The 24,148-nt window shown below is 38.3% G+C and overlaps 2 protein-coding genes across 2 annotated transcripts in view; one reads left to right on the plus strand and one right to left on the minus strand.

The window, feature by feature from the left end:
- The window catches only part of LOC110381109 (uncharacterized), a 49,359-nt gene extending 36,930 nt beyond the window's left edge, over positions 1-12,429 (minus strand). Inside the window, 17 exon segments of the mRNA XM_064042582.1 lie at positions 1,578-1,713; positions 2,299-2,442; positions 2,806-2,860; positions 2,863-2,932; positions 3,460-3,561; positions 4,117-4,242; positions 4,720-4,852; positions 5,329-5,502; positions 6,060-6,201; positions 6,620-6,769; positions 7,684-7,777; positions 8,185-8,325; positions 8,890-9,016; positions 10,164-10,296; positions 10,839-11,029; positions 11,556-11,694; positions 12,321-12,429. Coding sequence (XP_063898652.1) covers positions 1,578-1,713; positions 2,299-2,442; positions 2,806-2,860; positions 2,863-2,932; positions 3,460-3,561; positions 4,117-4,242; positions 4,720-4,852; positions 5,329-5,502; positions 6,060-6,201; positions 6,620-6,769; positions 7,684-7,777; positions 8,185-8,325; positions 8,890-9,016; positions 10,164-10,296; positions 10,839-11,029; positions 11,556-11,578 — 1,941 coding nt within the window. The 5' untranslated portion in view covers positions 11,579-11,694; positions 12,321-12,429.
- Positions 12,430-13,451: 1,022 nt separating this feature from the next.
- On the plus strand, positions 13,452-23,337 carry LOC110381125 (peroxisomal biogenesis factor 19). Its single transcript, XM_064042578.1, has 8 exons — positions 13,452-13,657; positions 15,295-15,459; positions 15,978-16,028; positions 16,392-16,495; positions 16,918-17,040; positions 17,504-17,658; positions 18,145-18,265; positions 19,032-23,337. Exons 1-8 carry the CDS (start codon positions 13,594-13,596, stop codon positions 19,137-19,139), a joined length of 891 nt encoding a protein of 296 aa, XP_063898648.1. The 5' UTR covers positions 13,452-13,593; the 3' UTR covers positions 19,140-23,337.
- The last annotated feature ends 811 nt before the right edge of the window (positions 23,338-24,148 follow it).

Raw genomic sequence — 24,148 nt, forward strand, 5'->3', positions numbered from 1 at the left:
GGACGCATCAAAGTCCGTCCTATTGTAATTTACTCGTGATGTCCCAAGGGAGCCTTTAGAGTTTTGCGTCACACGCCATTCAGCGTGAGTGTGATTACCATTTCCCTTCGAGGGAAGGTTATAATGGCGACTCTTCGAAAGTCGATCCAAATAGCCACCCTGCGAGGGTAGATTGCAATGATGGTACGACCCGCAACATGCATGCTTGGTACCCTGCGAGGGTCCGTGATAATGAGCCGACCCCTGCGGGGGGTGGCAAGTATACTTACTGGTCCCTGCTTTGTAATGATGCTGCTACTCGCAACATGCAAGATTGGTACCCTGCGCGGGTCCGTGATAATGAACCGACCCCTGCGGGGGGTGGCTAGTATACTTACTGGTCCCTGCTTTGTAATGATGATGCGACTCGCAAAATGCAAGATTGGTACCCTGCGCGGGTCCGTGATAATGAACCGACCCCTGTGGTGGCTAGTATACTTACTGGTCCCCACTTTGTAATGATGCTGCGTCTCGCAACATGCAAGATTGGTACCCTGCGCGGGTCCGTGAAAATGAGCCAGCCCTGCGGGGTGGCTAACATACTACTGGCAGTCCTAGGCGGAGCGTACCAAGTCTTTCAAGGCCGAAAAGCATCACACGCCGAGATAATGAGCCGACCCCCATGGGGGGTGGCTAACAGACTTACTGGCAGTCCGAGGGGAGCGTACCAAGTCTTTCAAGGCCGAAAACCATCACACGCCGTGATAATGAGCCGATCCCCATGGGGGGTGGCTAACAGACTTACTGGCAGTCCGAGGGGAGCGTACCAAGTCTTTCAAGGCCGAAAAGCTTTCTTGACACCATCAGCCCTCTTCAAGTGCGGTAGTGATCAGTCCGAACTAAGGAGATGCTGGTTGGACCGCACCTCACACCATTCTTTTTTGTCAAACCGTTGAACGCCTTGCAGGATTGAACTAGGGCCACAGGTGCCTTAGGAACTTCGGGCTTGCTTTCTTTTCCATAGTCACGTGCACGGGCTGTGGTAGCTTTATTATTTACCGCATCTGTATTTGCTTTATAAGTCACTCATTCTGAAAACAAATTACTGAAAAAAAAAAGTACACGGAAGAAACTCGTGACAAAAAAGGGGTAGATGTACAAAATATTAACACTTGATTTCGCAAAAATCGAATATCGAACGGTAAAACCGTTAACAAATTGTATAAAATATTATAAACTCACCTGTGTTCTGCGAGAGCACTGAGTTTATTTTTTTCAACGAAATACTACAGCGGTTGGTTAGACCAACCTTCTCGGGCGGAAAACAAGACGCCAATGACGAACTGTGGCCGCCGAGAACACTCGTCGCCTCCTGCCTGGTGGGGAGTGAAACTGGTCGATGTGCGAGAGAGATGCAAGATATGGGGTAGAAAAGGACGGAGATAAAAGCGGAAAACACGTAGGTGCCTATCTCAAACTAGTAAGCTTCAAATAACGGTCAAGAATTTAATTAGCCTCTTAGGACGGAGATCATGATCAAAACAATCTACATAAAACAGCTATAAGCCTTAATTAGAAAGAAAATATGACCAACTGACCCGAAACAGATTGTATCCGATATCGAGGGTTTCGTCAAACATGTCTTCGTTCCAGGCGCGAGCTCGGTAACGTCTGAGCATGCCTAGCGCTGCCACGCAGCAGGGAATAGCTGTGTAGGTCTTGAAGATCTGATACCTATAGGTCAAAGGGTATTCATGCTAGTTGGTGCAGTGTTTTCGGAGAAAAAGATGTTGTGTCAAATTGATGAATATTAAGAATATTTTATTTATTTAACACTATATGTACAACTATCAACCAATGACCGTACATGGCGTATGTACTTTGCAAAATAATCGTTTGAAGCTACCAAAACAATAAAGCTACCTCCTTTATAGTGGAAGCCTAATTTCTAAAAAAATAACACAATATCTACTGTTTAATAATATTTCATTGTTTCTACAAAAACTTGCTTAAAGAGGTTACATCATTGTACATGTACATCACTGGATAATCTTCTATGTCGGAATTTTAAAATAGGTATAAGTCGGATGATATCGAAAAGTCCTTTTCACCTCAATTTACTTTGCATTTTGAATGACTTTATTAAGCTTACTATCCTAATGTATCCTTATGTAACAAAGATCTTGTGGACATAATATTATTTCTTGTTGGTTTTTCTCCATGAGACCAACTTTATGTTACCGTACAACTAGTTCCATTTCATAAGACCTTGCATAAGCCTATTTGAACTAAAAACCTTTGATCCTGACTTCCACTTACCTGTAACTGGCCATATGCCTCGTACCCCTAAGGATCCACTTCTCCACATCAAGCTGTTTGTACTGCGAGTGGTAGTTCTGGTCAGCTATCTCCACGGGGCTGTGCAGGACTGTCTCAGACTTCGGTAGAGGGATCATGTCATCTCTGAAAGAGGAAGATAGATTTTAAATAAAGAAGAAGACATGTTTTGAAAGGGAATATTAATAATTAAATAGTGAGAATAAGACTTAGACAGAAGAATATGTAAGAAGAAAGTAGATGGGTGATCATCTTGTCATGAAGGCGTGTTTCGGAAGGCACTTTAAAGGATGTTGGGTTCCGGCTGTCCTTAAAACATCTTTTTAGTAGTTACGGGTGGTCAGAAACCATAAAACTGAATATAGTTGGAAAAGGCAAGGCAGATGATTAGCTTTAGTTTATCCAGCGACATCCTTTAATTCTTATCGGTTTGAACGCCATTGGTCTGAGGGACACTTGGCGTTGAGAAATCCTGGTGTTAAGTCTTACCTGCCAAAAGTATGTCCGTCAAGCCTGGGCGAGTAGAGGAAAAAGTTCTCTCCCTGAGGGTCATGATCTGCTCGTTGGTGGGATTCAAGGGAGCTTTGTCCGGCTGCACTGGCGGGACTGGGATCGGCTGGTGGGGTATCAAACATCTTAAGGTTATTCCGTCAAGTTCCCTACTTAATTCATTTACAGCCAGTTTCTTCATCAAAAGTTAAAGCCAAAGTAAAAGCGAAAGTAATGTCTAAAGTAGTAACGGTCAAATTCAATTTTTCTATTAGTTTTGCTGTCACTTTAGCCTTGAAAAAACGAATTTGACCGTTACTTTTACTTTAGACATTACTTTAACTTTTACTTTTGATTAAGAAACTGCCCGTGAGTCACAATATTATTGCTAGTCAAGAATTTATGTTAAAATGTTTTGCTACTGGGGCGTGGAACAAATAAAAGAATTGGATATGAATTCAGTGGACCTAGCTTGGGGTGCACTTAAATTTTTAAATTAACAAAATCTGTCATACAGACGCGTTGATATAAAAAAGGAATTTTATGTTGACGTATTAGAATTCTCCAGATGAAATAATGATTGTTATAATGAGTTGTGTGAAGTCTGCCCTTTTGATAATTTTTTAAAGCACAAATAAATGTCATCACACTTACCTCTTTAGGCATCTTCTGATAGAAATCCCTCATCTTTCTTCGAGGAGTTGCTTTGGAAGTCGCCAAACTGATGGCGCTGAGGGAACCGAAGGGATACTGGCCCTAAAATGTTAAGTTACCACAGTTTTTTAGATGTTTTATCTCACGAAAGCGGTTGAGCCTTACTTGTGTATGTAATGCCTAATAGAAGCATATCTACATAAATAGCTAGCCTGCTACAGTGAGATGAAAAAGTTCCTCTATTGAAAAATTGTGATATTCAGGTAAGAGAGTGATATGGCTTGGTGGGTCACTATTCACCTTACAGGTAGTATACATGTCCAAAAGTACATATATACTTTCTTAGCATAGCTTGGACACCACCGGGTTCGATTCTCGGTACGGTCAACATTTGTATGATAAGCACATTCGCCTATGGCTTTGTCGCCTATGGCAAGGGTGTTAAAAAATGTGTAGGTATTTATAAGAAATATTATATGTAGTTCATCAGCACCAACACAAGCTAACTTACCATAGGGCTAACCGACCGTGTATAAAAGCTTTCCAGGTACTTGTTGATATTTTTTATCAATCCTTCTGTATGAGACCTGTACCCAGCAGTAGGTCAACGAAATGGATGATGATGATGACCTTTGATAAATAATTGGTTTCTCTTACCTCTCTCTTCTTGTCAATAAGAGCGTTGATATTAAGGCTGTCCCATTCACTACGGCAGTGAGTCTTGAGCGCTTTCAGATCTAAGGCATAGTCTGGCTCGCGGATCAGACGCTCTTTTTGGACAACCTGGGGAAGTTACAAGAATGCCTTTGAAAGTACTGGTTTAATATCTACAAAATCTGTTCCAATATGATGAAGCTGAAACGTTGAACTTATTTCGGGACCTACACGTCCGATTCATAAAAAAAATATACCTATGTATTCATATATTGAGAGATGCTATAGGCTACTTTATATGTATTATGATACGTGGAGTATTTTCCAATTTTTATTTCATTGCTAAGAGGCATTTATTTCATTGCTAAGAGATATTCTGATTATTATTCAGATTGGACCAGTTGTTCCTGAGATTAGAGCGGTCAAACTCTTCGACTTTATTACTGTAGATTACAAGTCTGACAATTCAGTAACTGCACTGCGATCGTGGGATAGGCTGTAGGCTAATTTCTCCGTGTAACCCATAGTTTCGACTTGAAATCTACCTCTAAGATAAAAGGAAAAGCCTAGGCAAATAATAATAAACATGATAAGTAGTTTACTTACCTCTACACTGGTAAGCGTGATAGGTGGTTTCGGGGTGCCTTTCTGAGCGGCATCCAGATCGCCATAGTTCGCCAAAAAGTCCAACACAAATGATGTGACACCAGCGAATCTGAGGAAGGCGCCAGCTCCAGACCTTTAAAGTTAGGAAATCCAAGCTATTTATAGGGATTTTTTTGGATATCCTGGATGAGTAGATTTTAAGACTGATTTACTTTCATAGACGCATTCTCTCTTTACGGAATTTTGTTATGGACTGCCATTAAATTTTGCAATATTCGCAGTATAACTGCTCATCGATTGAACTTCTTTCTATCGAGTATGCGAAAGGTTTGATCACCTAACGAGCCCTAGTGTCAGAGTTTTCTCAAATCCGCCTGACGGCCTCTGACGTGGAATTGTAACAACGACTGCTACTGAATAGCATTCCGAGACTTCTGCCAGGAATCGAACCCGGGGCCTCATGTACGGAAGCCCCGCTTACGACCATTCCGGCCAAAGGACCAGTTACCCATTGAGCTAATTGGTAAGGAGATAGGTGGCAACTTAGAGATGCTCCTTCAATCAGCAATTTTCTCTTCAAAATCTGCCTATTAAAATCACCCTACTCACAATTTATCGACCTGTCCTTCTTCATTCAACATATGAGGGTCGAAGATGTAGCATATAGTCTTGGCCTGACTCCCAGTCTCAGGGTCTGGTGGATGGCCCCAGATCAGGAAGTGACGATCACCTCCAACCGTCAGGATTAGCATGTAAGGTGTGCCTACTCGTTTTTCCATTAACCTAAAAAAAAATATATTAGAAAACTTCTGTTGGTAAAAAGTTGGTAGATATTTAGGCTTATCTAACAAACTGTTCCTTGCGGTTTCACCAGACGGGACCTTCTTCCCGTACCCGGATAAAATATAGTCTATGTGGGGAAGGGGATAGTGCAGCTTCCGAAAAGTGTACTAACTGTTCTAGATCCTTCAGGGTACAAAAAATCCGCTTTATCTAAACTTATATTTATTATAAGGCTGAAGAAGAGTTTGCTGGGGAACTACCGGTACTACCGATTTGAAAAAAAAATTGTCAGTGTTAGGTAGCCTATTTATACAGATTCTGCACAGAAGCTCCCACGGGATAAGAGTGAAACCGCTGGCAGATTGGTAGAAGCTAGTACATTTGTTATATATTTATAGTACGTTTATTTTTTTTATAGATATTTAGTATTTTATATAATTATAGGTATGACCCTAAATGCCTGAATTAAATGGAAAAATAAATAAAATTAAAATATGTATAACAAACGTTTAGATTGGGAAAAAGGCTAGGCATCTGATATACTCTCGACAACTTACGCCATCAAGTCCTGTTCTGGCTGTATATTATCAGGGTGCTTCGCGAGCAGACCTTGGTCCGTCTCCAATAACTTGACGGTATACTTGGTATCATGGTAGTAGAAGGATGTTAGCAGCTGGTTCAATTGGAGAGCAGGTTTTCCTAGAGAAAGAATGGTATGAAAACAGGATGAGATTGGGTTAAAAGATCGTAGCTATGGGTGATTTTAGGGTCGTCTGACGTCTGTAGTGTTTTTTGTGCGTATATTTCTATATGGTGCTTATTCGAGCTAACAAATGCATCGGACACTGAACGTGGATAACGACGTCGAGGTCAATAATCAGAGATTCTCTAAGAAGATCAGCCCAGCTGCGGAAGACTTATTGTAGTACACAAGCATTTGCTTGGACACAGGTGCACTCTCTGTTCCTTCACTCACTTACAACGCGTTGTAAAGCGGTGATTGGCATTGCAACGTCCCCGCGCCTCACTTCATACCACAAAAGGGACCCAATAAATTACTTCTGCGTAGGTGGAGGTCAGAGCTCAAGATTCGTGCCGATAACTATATCAAGCTTACCTTTATAACATTTCATTCCAATCATACATTGCTTATAATATCGGTCTCCAGTTTCAATGAGCTCATCCACGTCATTTTTCACAAACTGTGCTGGTACCTTCTCATCGAGGAGTGCCCGGCAGGCTACAGCTATGCACCCGGTTTGGGCTCCTAAGATGGAAGCCAAAATTTTGGAATGATAAACCGCGTTCAAAAAGCATCTGCTTTTAAGTGTACAAATGAAACTAGGTACATAAAACGCCAAGAAAATGGGATTAAAAATCTTGATGTAGGTATGTATGTATGTGTCGGAGACTGTCATTAGTACGGACACTAAACGTCACGCAAGCGCGCCCTCTGGTGGCGTTTCCGGTGAAACAACATTTTGGCGCGCTTGACAGAGTCGTGGTGGTCGGCGTGGCGTCCGCGGAGCTCAGTCTTGGTCGAGTCGTCGTGCTGCGCACACCTCGATACTGCCCTACGTCACGTCTAGTGTACCTAGTGTTATTGCCTAGTGTTGTAGTGCCGTTGTAGATCCATATTGTAAAGTGTCTTTTGAAATTAAAGTGTAAAGGTTCTTCTAACCTAACAGACAGACATGTGTTGCTGGAGAGTTTGTTCCGCCACTTCTTCTCCCCAGCCAAAACGCATAGGAAGTGGCGAAGGGCGAGCGTTTTGGGGGCTGTCTTTTGTTCTGACTTATTTGAATAAACGTTTTGAGTTTCTTTGAGTTATCTCTTTGCTTGATTACCCTAACTGATGTCGGACGATAGTGCCATCCTGATGACGCCTCCGACATATGTATTTTATAAACCTATCCATCAATACATTTTTTAAGTACATAAGAGATATCAATGGAATGGTAAATACACTTTTACGTTTGTTAAGACTAACTATTGTCATTTAACAGCCTTGGCAGTCGTCCCGGGTAGTCAGAAGCCAGTAAGTCTGTCAGATAGGCAGTCGCTCCTTGTAAAGCACTGGTACTCGGCTGCATCCGGTTAGACTGGAAGCCGACCCCAGCATTGTTGGGAAGGCTCGGCAGATGATGATGTTTGTTAAGAAGAATTGTTAATAAGACTAACCGCAATGAGTAGAAGAGTATTTCTTCGAGTTACATCCGACATGGCCCTGTAGAATCATCTTGTTTTTATCCACTTGGCTGAAGTTGTGCCAAATCTGGATGGACAAATAGTCTCATGTAGCCAATGACAAGCTTTTATAGTAAAACAGCCTATATTTTGTATCGGTATGAAAAGAAGTTCTGACAGGTGAAATCGCGGGCAAATAGCTAGTACGTCTTGAAAGCCTGAAAACCTGAATTCTTTCTTAATCATCATCATGATCAACAATAGACGAGTACATAATGTTGTCGATAACGATTGGTTTAATTCTACAGTTAGAAAAACCCCCAGGACTATCTTGACAATCTCCCATGATCTCCAACTCTTCTCCATTTGTCCCATTCTCTTTCCCTCCCATTTTGTGCAAAGAGGGAGTGTCAGTCTTACCGACTAAAACCCACCTAAAGTTTTTCTGCAGCCCTTATTCTACATAGCTTAACGATTGAGCTTAGTGGGACTTACCTTCCTCAACTTAGATGGTTCTGAAGGTAACGGCTGCGTCATCTGATCAGGGGGGATCCTAGGAAGCTTGGGCCTAGGTTCCCGAGGCCTTGTGTATGGTGGTACCCACTGGCGAGTTTTTAGATGTGGTAGTTCTATCACCTGGGTAAGAATACTTGATTATCAACTTCTTATCGAGTGAGCTGCAGATTTAATCGCCTAACAAGCTCTAGTGTCAAAGTTTTCGAAATGACGGAGGGCTTCTGACGTGATATTGTAACAACCACTGCTACTGAGTAGCATTCGGGGACGCTTTGCCCTCCCAGGCACAGAGGTGTAACTCCGCCTACTTCCAAAACTACTTACTTATGTGAATGTTTCTAAAACCCACAAAGTGATTTCGGTCGGACCTGATTATCATAAGGGTTGGTTTTTCAACAAAATAATACAGTATGACCAAAAATATTTTTAGAGGATATAAGAAAAATTCTGATCTTGGGTAGCCCAGCAACCATCCATTGCCCGTGGGCTGCTCAAGAGAAATTGGATGTGTTGGTATTATTTATATTTATTTGTGTATTATTATTTGTTATTTATTTGAGAGAGAAAATAAAAAATACGTGTCCATTATTTTAGGGTTATCTAAAGGACAGACTTATTAACTTTTTTCATTCGCCATTCGCCATGCCTACTGCCAGATACGCTGGTGAACAGAGAACTGCTTACCACAGGAGGAGGCCGTTGTGGTGGTGGTGGAGGACGCCAGGGCTTAGTCTTGAATGAGACTTTAGTGACCTCTGGCCAGCGTCGCTTGAAGCGTTCCTTTCTCACCATAGCCCTGTAGTCTGATTCACTGGACGGGAGAAGATTGAGATTGGCACACAAATCACTACATAGTATGAAACACAAGTCGCTTTCTCTGTCCCTATGTACCTACGCTTAAATGTTTAAACTACGCAACGGATTTCGATGTTCGAGGTTCATATGTATAGTAAAAAATCCATTAAATAGTGGCGAATATTTAGTATCAGCATTGCACCAGCGTGAAACCAGTCTAATCAAATCTATCGAGTTGCCCAGGTAACTGGGTTGAGGAGGTCAGATAGGCAGTCGCTCCTTGTAAAGCACTGGTACTCAGCTGAATCCGGTTAGACTGGAAGCCGACCCTAACATAGTTGGGAAACGGCTCAGAGGATGATAATGATTGCACCAGCGTGAAACTGGGGCGGGTCGCTAGTCAGTGATAAAGTACATACCTATAGTGGAATGGGACCTAAGAAACGATGGATGGATTGTGTGAAAGTCGACATGACTAGAAAGAATGTTACTTGTGAGATGACGGCAGATAGAAGAGTATGGAAGAGGAAAACATGCTGCTCTGACAACTAATAGGGATAGATAAGGGCAGGAAAATGATGATGATGATGAAGAGACATAAACTAAATACTTAAGGAGGATACTTCGACTAGTAGCATGAATCCCAAATGTTTCTTTTGATATTTTACCTACCATAGCGTTACATATTAGGCACGTGATCATGTCATTCACGATAATAAGAGTGGTTTGTAGCATTTAAATTTAAGGATAATCTGTGGATAGGTGGCCATCTAGTCATGACAAGTTCTTCTGTGTATAGAAGGCACGATAAATTGGTGGTTCTCGGCTGTCATTTGAACATCTTAGGCAGTCGTCATTACGGGTAATCAGAAGCCAGAAAGCCTTTTTTTTAACGACCCCTCCCGCTGTGGGTTAGCAGTGGTGAGGGAGTGTCAGACTCTTACTGACTAAAAACCGTCGTGTTCCGTCATAGGCCTTTTATGTACCAGGGCCGCGGTATCCCTTTCGAACAACCCGCAGAAGCCAGAAAGCCTCACGACCAGTTTTACCGAGGGATGCCTGGGTAAGCCGGATTATGGTCACATCTATAGGCAATTTCTCCCCAACATAGTTGGGAAAAGGCTAGGCAGATGATGAAAAGTCTAAAACGAAAAGAAACTTACTCTCTACCAGCCTCGGAAGTCGTTTTTGATATCGTTACCGGCTCCGGAGGAGTCGGTGGTGACTCATCCTTCAAAACCTTGGACTTTTGCTTCTCTCTATCCTTAACTTCGGCTTTATCTTTTCCTTCTTTATCTTTTATGTAAAGGAAAGGTAAAAAGGTTATTCTGATGAGTCCATCTTTTAGAATCATAGGATCTACCTTCAAAGTTACGTAATACGAACTTACAACTACATACATACTTTCTTAGTACTTATGATAGTGGAGTACTAGCCATTGATATTCAAAAAACCCAAGATGCACACTCAACGTCTCAAAAACGTCCTCACCAAATGAGCGCAACATTCAGAATTGTTCGCTCATTTTCTTTGTCCTAGCCGACCACTTCCGTCGTAAAATTTTATTGCTTTAACTACAGTGCGTTGTAATAACGACTTTAAGCAATTCGCGTAAAATTGAACTTGCAATAACGTATGATTGTATTGTAAAGAGACAGAATTCGTGTTCGGGGACACTTTCGAGCGTAACTTTTATTAGAGACTGTGCATCTTGGGTTTTTGTATATCAATGGTCCTAGCCCATTGTGGGCCACTGAGGCTGTTCTCATATAAGGAGATCAGCCCCAATGCTTTTCACTGACCTGTAATGTGTGTGTGACTGTATCTGACCATCTTACCTTTATCTTTGGAATCTTTGTTATCTTTATCTTTGGGGTGATCCTTATCTTTATCCTTGTCTTTATCTTTCTCCTTATCTTTGTCTTTATCCTTATCTTTATCTTTAGTATCTTTTTTATCTTTCTCCTTTTCCTTTTCTTTGTTATCTTTCTTTTTCCCGGCAGGAGCATCGCCGGATGCTGATGTGACCCTGGAATTTTATTTAAATGTTAGCCGAACTGTTTTTTGCATTGGTATGTTGGTTAAATTGATCCATATGTATAGTTCTACTGGCTTCCGTCCGCGGTTTCACCCGCATCCTGAGGGATCTACTTTTTAAAGTAGCGTAGGTATATGTTATTGTGGTATACATATAAACTATAGTTATCGGCACGAATCTTGAGCTCTGACCTACATCTGCGCAGAAGTGATTTATTAGCAAAGAACCAATCCCGAGTGACGACTATGACGCGATGCACTGCGGGCCAATCACCGCTTTAGCCCGCTCCCGCGCCTCACTTCATACCACAAAAGGGACCCAATAAATTACTTCTGCGCAGGTGAAGGTCAAAGCTCAAGATTCGTGCCGATAACTATAATAAGTTTTTGCGTGAAAGAGAAACAAACATACATAGGTACATCCCGACTTTCGCATTTATACTGTACTTTCGCGTTAGACTGGAAGCCTACCCCAACACAGGGAAAAGGCTAGCCATATCTAGCCATATGATACTTACTTCTGTTTACTGGTAGCAGTCATGTTTCATAAACTGAATCGACTGAATAAATCTTCTATATCGATAAAATTATTACAGCGGCATCGACTTTGCTTTATTTTTTTTCGTTTCTTTAAGTTTTTTCTTGATTTTTTTTTTGCTGAAATATAGAAAATCGGCAAGGAGTTAGGTGCTGGTTTCTCAAAGGATTAGGGAATCTTACAATTAAGGTACAAGTGCACAATGCACATACAATTATGTTGTTTTAACTGTAGCTAACTAAATGTAGAACACATTCTTAAAACAACCATTTATTTTGAAATTGTAATGTGAAAATACACACGAAGTTTCACAAAACCGGTCAAGTGCGAGTTGGACTCGCGCACGAAGGATTCCGTACCATTATTTGTAAAACGGATAAAAAAATCACCTTTGTTGTATGGGAGCCCTCCAAAATATGTATTTAATTCTAGTTATCATTTTTGTTATAGTGGCAACAGAAATACATCTGTGAAAATTTCAGCTCTCGAACTATCACGGTTCATGAGATACAGCCTGGTGACAGACGGACGGACGGACAGAGGAGCGAAAACAATAGGGTCCCGTTTTACCCTTTGGGTACGAAACCCTAAAAAATTACATATCTTTCCTTGTGGCACACTGGTACTCAGCTGCATCTGGTTAGACTGGAAGCCGACCCCAACATGGTTAGGAAAAAGGCTCGAGAGATGATGAAGTTACAGAATTATTAATAAAAATATGAGAAATCTCCTTAAAAACTCTCACCTTAGTTATATTTTTTTAGTTTTATATTTTTTAGCAAATTAAACACCACATTCCTTTACAGTGACTCCATAGATTGACGCATATTTTTTTTCTTATTTTTGTTCCATTTATTTTGTTTTCTTTTTTAAGTATTATATTACATGCCAATATCATTTTAGTTTTATACCTAACTAATCGTTTTCTCACGATTTTCCCTGCGTCCCGTGGGAATTACTGCCCGTAACGAGATAAAATAAAGCCTATGTTACTCAGAAAGAGGGTAGCTTTCCAACAGTGAAAGAATTTTTAAAATCGGTTCTGTAGCTTGGGAACCTTAAGGATACAAACAAGAAAAAACATGTTTCCTATTTATTATAATCGTTTTTTTTTCTAAATGTTTTATAATTTTAATTTAATAAGAAAAGAAACTGCAAGTTGAACTATTCACTTTTTTATTTTATGTATTGTTTTTTGTACAAACATTATAGATTCTTCGGTATAACTAAACGCAAAAGCACCTGACTTTCGTTCATTCGCTCAGAGTTGCCACGTAAGTAATATTTCCTCGTAATGTGGGTGTTAATTTTGTCCTTGGCAGTCGTCACGGGTAGTCAGAAGCCAGCAAGTCTGACACCAGTCTAACCAGGTGTATCGGGTTGCCCGGGTAACTGGGTTGAGGTGGTCAGATAGGCAGTCGCTTCTTGTAAAGCACTGGTACTCAGCTGAATCCGGTTAGACTGGAAGCCGACCCCAACATAGTTGGGAAAAAGGTTCGGAGGATGATGAATGTGGGTGTTAATTTTGAAAAACGTCATTTTGGATAATTTGTTGGCGTGACGAATGAAAAAAGTAAGTATTGTAAGTATCATGTTGTACTAAGTCTTTACTGCTTTATCTAAAATTATTGATGTTTCTTCATATCCAAAGGAAAATTGACAGTATTTTGGTGGAGCTTACTGATCTAATCCAATTTTCTAGTAACTCATAAAAAATATGCCTTAAACCTCTGATTGATTGACCCGAGCAGCTTTGGCATGGCTTCATATTTCTAATTATAATCAATGTGCAAGTGCATTTTTTCTCTAATAAATGGCTAAAATGTTAATGCCACAGTCAGCAACACTATCACGCACCTGTCAGTGTCATGCATGATTTATTTTTTTGCTCATTCCCCGAATTGAAGCATAGACCAAAAATCTGAAACCGTGACAGCCCGACACTGACATAAAAATTTTGATCGTAATAAAAGGAAATATTTTTTGTAAATAATCTCTTTATAAACACTTAATTAAACATGTCGGATAACCAAGAATTAGATAAAGCGAGCGCTGACCCGGAATTAGAAGATTTATTAGACAGTAAGTTGATTTCCGTTTTCTAAATTTGATCATGGTCGTATTACACAACACATAACCTATGTGTGATTTTAAATGTAAATATAGTGTACAAATAATTATTTTGAGGGTTTAGGTGCATAAATAATGTATGTGCGAAGTTGTAAAGGTATCACCTTGAACTTTGGTCATTAAAAATTCATTATTAAACGGAAATTCTTATTGTATGAATGTCTTTTGTAATTGGATATTCGTTCTTCTGTCTATGGTGATTTTACTTTATTTAAAAGAAAATTACATTGTCTATATCAACACAAAATTTATTGTAATAAAATGGTCTTATAATATAGTGTAATTTTAATATTTATGATGAAATAACTGCACCTAGCTATTGATATTTCGTCAGATTCTATAATAATAGATACTAATATAATAAAGAGGAAACTTTTTTAGTGTTTGTACCCTAGAGGCTCAGAAACTACCAAAGCGACTTTAAAAATTCTTTCTCTATTGTGAAGCTACACTCTTCCCGAGTAACATAGACTATATTTCATCCTGGAACATGCAGTAGTTCCCACAGCACATGAGTGAAACTAAAGGAAATAGGCAAATGAATAAACACATTTTCATCACTAAACATCTTTTACAAAACCTCATTCTACACAATAACTGAAAAACTCATCATTTATTCAGTGCTAGAAAGCTTTCTGGTGGAAAACTGTGGGAAATTACTTGTATATGTATAATAACACATGTCATTTTCTCACGGTTTCACCATGCCCCATATTAACTACTGCCGGTATCAACATAAAATGTAGCCTAAATTACTCAAGAAAGTTATCTTTTCAACTTCAGCAATAGTTAAAAAGTTGTGGTGGCCTACTGGGTAAAAAACCAACCTCTCAAGTATGAGGGTGTGGGTTTGATTCCAGGTCAGGCAAGTACCAATGCAACTTTTCTAAGTTTGTATGTACTTTCTAAGTATATCTTGGACACCAATAATTGTGTTTCGGATGGCACGTCAAACTGTAGGTCCTGGCTGTCATTGAACCTTCTTGGCAGTCGTTACGGGTAGTCAGAAGCCAGTAAGTCTGACGCCAGTCTTACCAAGGGTTGAAGACAAAAAAAATAGTTTCAGCTTTATTGTATTAGTAATGATTATAGCAAGTCATGACCCATTATGTTAATGCTGAACTAATAATGATCGTTAGGTACTATTACCAAACTGGTTAGCTAACAAAATCAATAGTGCAATGTTATAAATATTCATAGCATCACTTTGTTATATTATACAGTTTACTCTATGGAGTTTCACAATACATATACTTATGTATACTATACACCAACCTTATATATCTTAGACACCAATAACTATGTTTTGGATGGCACGTTAAACTATAGGTCCTGGCCATCATTGAACATCCTTGGCAGTCGTTACGGGTAGTCAGAAACCAGTAAGTCTGACACCAGTCTAACCAAGGGGTATTGGGTTGCCCGGGTAACTGGGTTAAGGAGGTCAGATAGGGCAGCTCCTTGTAAAGCACTGGTACACAGCTACATCCGGTTAGACTGGATGCCGACCCCAACATAGTTGGGAAAATAGCTTGGTAGACGGCAATGAGTTGGGATCTACTCTTCACAAATGCCTTTCAACCTTCCAGGTACCCTCGAAGAGATGACAAAGAAGCAGCAGTCAGCAGCCTCAACAGCTGAAGGTCCCAGCAACGTGCCGTCCAACATGTGGAGTGAGGAGTTCATCAAGGAAGCCGCTGCACAGTTCGAGAGTAACATGTCGGCTATACTGAGCAGCTTTAGTGGGGTGCCTGGTATGTTGTATTATTTCATATTTATTTATTTGCATACCATAAGGGGCTTAAAGCTAGGTACATATTGTTGTATGTTGTATTAGTATTTATATTGTGTATGTGATCTTTCTTTTAACTACATAGTTAAAATTCGAAAGGTTCTTTACAAAAATCACGTTTCTTATATGGGATTCCCCTGAAACACTATATTTGTTTTTAAAGTGGCAGCTTTCAGGCTCTCACGGTTCATAAGTCCTGGTGAAATACTTCTTCTTTCTCCTGCCCTGTTAATACATAGACAGCTATTTTTCCTTTTGGGCATAGACCCCTAAAAATACCTTGATATTGAGTTTTAAAATGAGTATTAAAATTCAACCGTAGTTATGCATTTTTTAATTTTAAAATAACATATTTCATCAGACAAACATGCAGAAATTGACCTTTTTATTATTATATTATTCTAATTATTAACTGTGTACAGAGATAATTTATAATTTTTAAATTAATAACTGTTTAAGTAGATTTTTATATATTTTCAGAGGACCAAATAACACAAGAACAGATTGCCCAGACATTCACAAAAATGGCAGGTATGTGCATTATTGATTTTAAAAATAATTCTTCCAGTCTAATCAAGAAGTTTCATTGTCCAAGAAATAATGCCGTCCAGCCTGATTGTCGGCTACGGCAGTGGTTCTCATATGAGGAGATCAGCCAGCTGAGCATGGCATATAATGGTGCACTAGCATTTGCTTGGACACAAGTGCACTCACTATTCCTTCACTCTCATAGCCTCTCTCAGTATCATCATCTTTTCTTCTTCTATACTCTTCTGTCCGGTGTCATCTCACAAGTAACATTATTTCACAGGTTTCATTCTATAAATGCCTGATAAAAATATTTGAAAATACTCCCTAATTCCATTCTAATCAAATACACTTTATACTCTACAGAGGCGGCGGCTCACGTGCTGAAGCCGGACGGCACGTCAGAGGAGGTGGCCGCCCTGCCCCCGGCCGCAGCCGTCGATCCTGATGTACAGACCAATATTGATGAGGTGGGTGTTAGGAAAATTTGCTAAAAATAAAATTTAGGTCAAAAAGTCTTGTTAAAATACCTTTAGGTGTATTGGTGTAGAAGTCGGTTTCTAATGGATACAGATAATGTTTATTTCGTCACCGACTTCTAAATCGTATTTATTTGTACCTTTCAGTGCTCTTTGAAGTCGGTTTTTTTTGTAAAAATTTTATCTTTTGAATTGGTTAATATACTTTTTACCTAGAACCTCCTCTTAAATTTGACAAAGATTATGTTGAAAACCGCGTCAAAATCGGGTCAGCAAAACACGAGATAATCGGGCACAATTTTTTTTAGGTTGGTTAAAAATAATGTTGTATAATCGACCCTTATATGTTTTGCCTGTAATTGGCAAATAAACCAAGAACGATATACTTATGAAAATCTATACATAATTTTCAGGTATCCGCAGCTATTTCACAGACATTGAAAAATTTGAACACAAATTCAGAAAATCTGAACACACCGTTTTCTGACCAAGATCTCGCTAGCATGTTCAACAATTTAAATTTCGGTGAAGGACAGGTAAGAATTCATATAAAAGATGGTCATATCAATACATATCACATAGAAGTGTAATTTCAATATTTTGGACAAGAAACGATTAGTTTACCTTACGGATAGTAGTCGGTTTCAGCAGTGCACTTACTAGTTTTTCACTCAACTTCTTTTTTGATATACATAAGCTATTTTAGTGCCAAGTTTCATCAAAATCCATTCAGCACCTAGTTCTACAGAAAAAATAAAACACACATACTTTAGAGTTTATATTATTAATATTAATGTAATACACTAGCACATTTCTTTGTAACAACTTCTGGAACTCAAATAAAATATAACCTATGTCCCCGTAGATAGTATAGCTTCCCAAGGCTAAAAGTTGTGCAAATCGGACCAGTAGTTATTGAGATAAGCACATTCAAACAAACAAACTTTTCTCCTTTATAATATTAAGTATAAATAATATATTTTTTCTCTCTACTTTCAGCAAGAAACAAACATGTTCGTGCCGTTCATGCAAGGCATGATGCAGTCTCTCTTATCTAAAGAGGTATTATACCCGTCGCTTAAGGATTTAGTTGACAAATACCCCACGTGGTTAGCTGAGAATAAAGGCAAGATTGAACAGAGTGAATATGAGAGGTGAGGACTAAAAATAGATATATTTTTAATACATAATATCGGCCTATCCTTTTCCTTATTGGTTAAAATATAACGGAGTAAATCACAAAGAAAAAACATTGTTATCTGGCTGGACTTTTCTCAATCATAATGGGGTCGGCTTCCAGTCTAACCGGAGGCAGCTGAGCACCGGTGTTTTACTAGGAGCGACTGCCTATCTGACCCCGTCGGCATAGTAATCGTGCAACTTGAGTCTGTCAGACTTTTTGGCTTCTTACTACAAACATGTTCAAATGACAGCCCGGACTCACCAATTGAACGTGCCTTCCGAAACACGGAAAAACTCGTCATGACAATATGAAACCCAACTACGAGCAGACTGAGCTGAGCGTTGTTTAACTTTATGACCTATATATTATTTTTAAAATGAGGTTTGTTTTTAAAATTGTTACCTTTAGTTAAGTGCCTACTCATATGGAGAAAATGATATATATCATTTTCTTCCAGATTCGAGAAACAGCAGAAGTTGATGGAACAGGTCTGCAGCGAACTGGAGCCTGAACAGGAGTCAGACCCTGACGATGTCAAGAGGAAGAGGTTCGAAGTCGTACTCGACCTTATGCAGAAGGTATGTATATTATAACCAGCAGTTCTACACGATTTTTTCTCAATACTTTAATGCGTACCTAGTATAATGTTCACAGTTGTGGTATGCAGGGTAATTTATGTCACAATTATGGACCCTGTCGGGCACAGCATATACCAAAACCGCATATACTAACTACCTGTACCCATATATAATGGTTTAAATATAGCCTATGTTCACGGGGGATAATGTAGCTTCCCAACAGTGAAAGAATTTTTCAAATCGGTCAACATGTTTCGGAGCCTGTTCGATTCAAACATACAAATAATCAAAACCTCCCCTTTATATAATTCTACTATGTACTAGCCGATTGCCCGCGGTTTCACCCGCGTCCTATGGGAACTACCGCCCGTACCGGGATAAAATATAGCCTCTGTTACTCGGAAATAGTGTAGCTTTCCAACTGTGAAAGAATTTTTCAAATCAGTTCAGTAGCTTCAAACCCTTTTGGGTACAAACAAAAAATCCTCTTTATTATATTAGTGAAGCTTGTATAGTTATCGGCACGAATCTTGAGCGTTCCGTTCATCTGCGCAGAAGTGATTTATTAGCAAAGAACCAATCCCGAGTGACGGCTATGACGCGATGCACTGCGGGCCAATCACCGCTTTACAACGCCCCCGCACCTCTCTTCATACCACAAAAGGGACCCAATAAATTACTTCTGTGCAGGTGAAGGTCAGAGCGCAAGATTCGTGCCGATGATGATGTAATCCCCCCAATCTTATACATTTCTTTTCCCCCATAGATGCAAGACCTAGGCCAGCCCCCGACCGAGCTCGTGGGAGACATCGGCGTCCCCCCTCACGGGTTTGCAGCACCCGCGCCCGACGCCTCGCAGTGCTGCGTCATGTAAGAGAGGCCTGATTGATTCATACTTGATTGGTTCATAAATGATTGATTCAAAACTTCAACGTTTTATTTACGACCGACCCGGGTTTGTGCGGGTATTTTAGCAATTATTAGGTTCTATTAACTAATGATATGTATTTATAGAAAAAAATATTGAAAGTTGACAAAATAATAAAGATATTATATTTACAGTGTTTGCTGAATTTCGACTTAATTATATTTGATTGTTTTCTATACAAAAACTTGCTTAAGGAAGGGCATACATGTCATTGGTTGATTGTACCTAAAGTTAAATTATGAATTATTCTGTCTGTTTGATGAAAATCTGACCAGTTATTTTGAGTTCGGCTTATACAGACACAAGTAGTTATTTTGCACAAATATTTACAATAACCAAAAGCATATTAATTTTTAATGTGTTTGGTTATTTTAAGTATAGTAAATAAAAAGAAGACAGCAAAAAAAACTATGATTGATTCAAATTATCAACCTTAGCCTGTTATTTGAAAGCTAAAAGTTTATTTAAAATTGATTAACTGAATCAATCAGTTTTGAAAAGCGTTTGTAAAAATTATGGTTTTAATGAATATGTGTGAAAGTACTGCCAATGTATCAATCAGTAAGATGATTGATAACTGAAAGTTGGAGCCTTATAGATGTAGTGAATGATTGATAAAGCTTTGTAAAGAATTTTACTAATGAGCACGTGATTGAATGATTCAAAAATATGGTGTGATTGATTCAAATCAATTTCTCAATATTACAATACAACAATGTATTAATGTTTTTCTACGCTATGTAGTGAAAATTAATCACAGTATCAACTGATTGATTCAATCAATCACGAGTGAAATGTCTGCTTTTCCCCAAAAGGGGCGTGATGATATAGATTTAGAATATTTAAATAAAAAGGTTATTATTTAAAAAAATATATGTTTGTTTTAACACAAAAAATCATGTCGAAATAATGTGATCTAATTTGAAAAATAAATCAGATACATAGCATTTATCATCATCTGCCTAGCCTTTTCCCAACTATGTTGAGGTTGGCTTCCAGTCTAACCGGATGCAGCTGAGTACCAGTGCTTTACAAGGAGCGACTGTCTATCTGACCCCCTCAACCCGGTTACCCGGGCAACCCAATACCCCTTGGGAAGACTGGTGTCAGACTTACTGGCTTCTGACTGCCCGTAACGACTGCCCGTAACGACTGCCAAGGATGTTCAATGACAGCCGGGACCTACAGTTTAACGTGCCCTCCGAAACACTGTTATTGGTATTCAAGATATACTTAGCATATATGCATATTAAATTAGTAAAAAAAGACATTATACCTACAATTTACATACAAACAAAATAGATAAAAATATGTTTAAATTCAATAGATACCTTTTGATTCTAATTAATTTATGTCTCATAAATATTTTTTTTTGCTTCTAATTCAAAACAAATTATGTAAAGAAATTTGTAGGGTATCGCTAGGTTAAGCAATACAGCCGAGGCCAGCCTATGGATGGGTGAATCATTTGTCAAAAGTTCGAAATAATCCGCCCACTTATTATTGTGATTTCGACGAATTGAGAACCTCCCTTTTTGGGAAGTCGGTTAACAAGTAGAGTATTTCACAATAGGCACATTATTTAGACATGGGATAAAGTGCAATTCTATCAAGTTTTAAAATCACATTATTTATGTTAAATAGTGACTAAAGATTTGTAAAGTTTAAGGTTTTATCATAAATATGTGAGTATAAAAAATTTTAAAATGAAACCGACCTTATCTATATACCTAACACCTTCTCTGGACACACATTATGCTGAAAACCTCATCAAAATCGGTTTAGCCGAACGTGAGATCATCGAACACAAACTTACCTACATACGTACAGGTCAGACTGAGAAACTATTTTTTTAAGTCGGTTAAAAACACAGAAAATCAGTAATTTGACAAAAAAAAATTCTTAACTGAACCCAATTATATGACCAGAATTTAGAATAGTCTAGCCTAAAAAACAATACAAATATCCTTGTTGAAAACCTGCTTTTTGCTGAGTCGGTTATAAACGTAATAATGCAATGCTATAAAGGCACAGAGGACGACTCAACCTTATTTCCTTTTTAATGTATGTAAATATTAAAACCTTAAATTAAACCGAATCTTAAGTCACTCAATGTTTTAAGTGTTCCAGCACCTTTGCGTAACTATCTTAGATTTAGAAAAAACTATATGACTGCGTTCCGGAATATATCTCAGTCATCATCCTCCGAGCCCTTTTCCCAACTATGTTGGGGTCGGCTTCCAGTCTAACCGGATGCAGCTGACTACCAGTGCTTCACAAGGAGCGAATGCCTATCTGACCTCCTCAATCCAGTTACCCGAACAACCCAATACCCCTTGGTTAGACTGGTGTCAGACTTAATGGCTTAGTAAGAAAAACAAAAGATAGAATATTGGAAAATGGCAGTTTATTTGTGACTCAGATATATTTCGGAACATAGTATATATGTACGTATCAAGCAACATACAAAGTGACATACCTAATCACATTAAATTAAATACGTTAATATACTGGTTAATATATGAAATAAATAGAAAATGTGCGAGAATTAGAACACTATATAAGAGTCAGTCACTGCAAACAACTGAAATTCTCCCTTGAAAACTGACAGCTGTCAACTGGTCAAAACATTCAATACTCCTAACTTTATCTCCGCTTTACACATGATGTTGTAAATTATGAAAACGAAAAATGACTCCCGTGGCTAAACCACTGAATGGATTGGGTTATTTTTTACAATTCGCCGTAGAATATCATAAAGTATATGTGATAGGATTTAATATGATTAGGTACGACACACCCGATATATCATTGATATAAAGATATATATTGAATATAATGCATTTTTATACTGTAGGAACTGTATTAATCGGGATTTTGTGTTTTTTTTTAGGATTTTAAACTGGTATATTACGTTTGAAGGGCTGTATTTTAAATAGTTTAAATTAAATTTAGGTTACAATGCGAAAGAAGAACCAAACTCACTGACTTAAGTCTCGTACTCATGGTAAACATTTATTTGTATGTATAGCAACTGTTGATCAACATAATTGTTGAGCAACAAATATGTTGCTTCGAAAACACGGAGTAAGGAAAGACGAACGAAGATGCCATAAGGCAGGTAGGTCAGGAGCCTATATCAAATGATCTTCTAGCTCAAATACAGACGGCGGACGAGACCAAAACGATCCGTTACGAGAGCAATAACGAGGCGTTCAAGTTATTTGACACATCTGTTGAAGATTTTTCGTTTTACAAAAAGTGGGCCAGTTTCAAAGAAGGTGAATGATAGCGGAGCTAGTAACGTTCCTCGTCCCCCGAACACCCGCATGTTGTCGCGCTACTTTCTTAGGAGATTTTGCGTTATGACATCTCCGCTAGTCATTTAGTTCTCTTTGAGCGAGAACTTGTCAACTGTCATTATCAACTCGACAACATGTTGGTAGCAACATAGCAACACGTAGATGCAACTTTATAAACAAAAGTTTACCATTAATACGGGGCTTTATTTTCGCATAACATTTATCATTATTCTGTATTTTCAGTTCCACAAATTGTAAATGGTCGAGTGCCAATATATTCTTTAATTTAATTTTCATGGAAACGAAAAATTTTATATTGAAAAGTATAGTTCCTATATCGGCAGCGATTTATTTGAAAATGAAAAGGAATTTTTGTGAGTTAAATTAAAGAATCTATAATTTAACTAAAAGGGATGAGATAAATATGTATTTTGACTGAATGGTTTATTTATTAAAACACGAAATTTATTTACTAGAGTTGTATAAATATCTAAATAAATGCGGTATTTTCAGCAATATGCCCCAAAAACCATTTGGTCAAAATAAAAATAAGTTTATATGTGGTGGTTTGTAAAATCCAATTATTTTATATTTAAGACTTTTGATTGAAAATAAAGGATATTCAATTATACGAAATGAGTACCTACAGCTGTGCTCGATACTAAGAAAATGCAAAAAAGTCTAAAAAAAATAAAATGTGTAATAGCACAAAAATGTATGAAATGAAGAAAGCTGAAATTCTACCAATCTGGTAGAAAAACATAAAGATTGTGTATTATAATTATTGTTTGATTATTATTATTTATTAATTGTTTCTTAATAATAAAAAAATACAGTTATCATGTGGTGTTGTTTTTTCGTACTGCGTTTTTAACAGTAACTTAGGCATTGAGGAAACTGTTTAAGACCTTTCTAAACAGTCATTTACTATACTCCATTTGAGATTATCTAACTATAACGATAACCGAACCATTTTCAGTTGTCAAATCGCCGATGTGACCAATGGGCGGCAAGTATACGGCTGGTTATGGTTTGGTTATCGTTATAGTTAAATGGTGCAACTGAGTCTTAAGTCTTACGAAAATTATCATCTGCGAAGCCTTTTCCCAACTATGTTGGGGTCGGCTTCCAGTCTAACTGGATCCAGCTGAGGACCAATTGACAAGGAGCGACTGCCTATCTGACCTCCCCAACCCAGTTACCCGGGCAACCCAATACCGCTTGGTAAGCTTAGTCTAACGGCCAGTTTCTTCATCACAAGTTAAAGTTATGGCTAAAGTAATGTCTAAAGTAAAAGTAACGGTTAAATTCAATTTTTCTGTTAGTTTTGCTGTCACTTTAGCCTTGAAAAAACGACTTTGACCGTTACTTTTACTTTAGACATTACTTTAACTTTTGATGAAGAAACTGGCCGTTACTAAAATAAAACAAAGTATTCAATGGTGGCTAAAAACATTTGTATTAATAATCAAAAAGTCTTACAGGAGTAATTAAAATTCGGCAATTTCCCGCCAAAAATTCTGGAGGCCGTAAGGTCAAAAGGGCGATTTTTCAATTTAAATCAGCCAAGTTGCTGATTAATTACTTAAATTAAAATAAAAACGTTTTTAAATGTACCTACCTATTTATTTAAATAAATAAATATAAACGTCG

Source organism: Helicoverpa armigera, chromosome 29 (genome assembly GCF_030705265.1).
Source record: "Helicoverpa armigera isolate CAAS_96S chromosome 29, ASM3070526v1, whole genome shotgun sequence".
In the NCBI taxonomy this organism is placed as follows: domain Eukaryota; kingdom Metazoa; phylum Arthropoda; class Insecta; order Lepidoptera; family Noctuidae; genus Helicoverpa; species Helicoverpa armigera.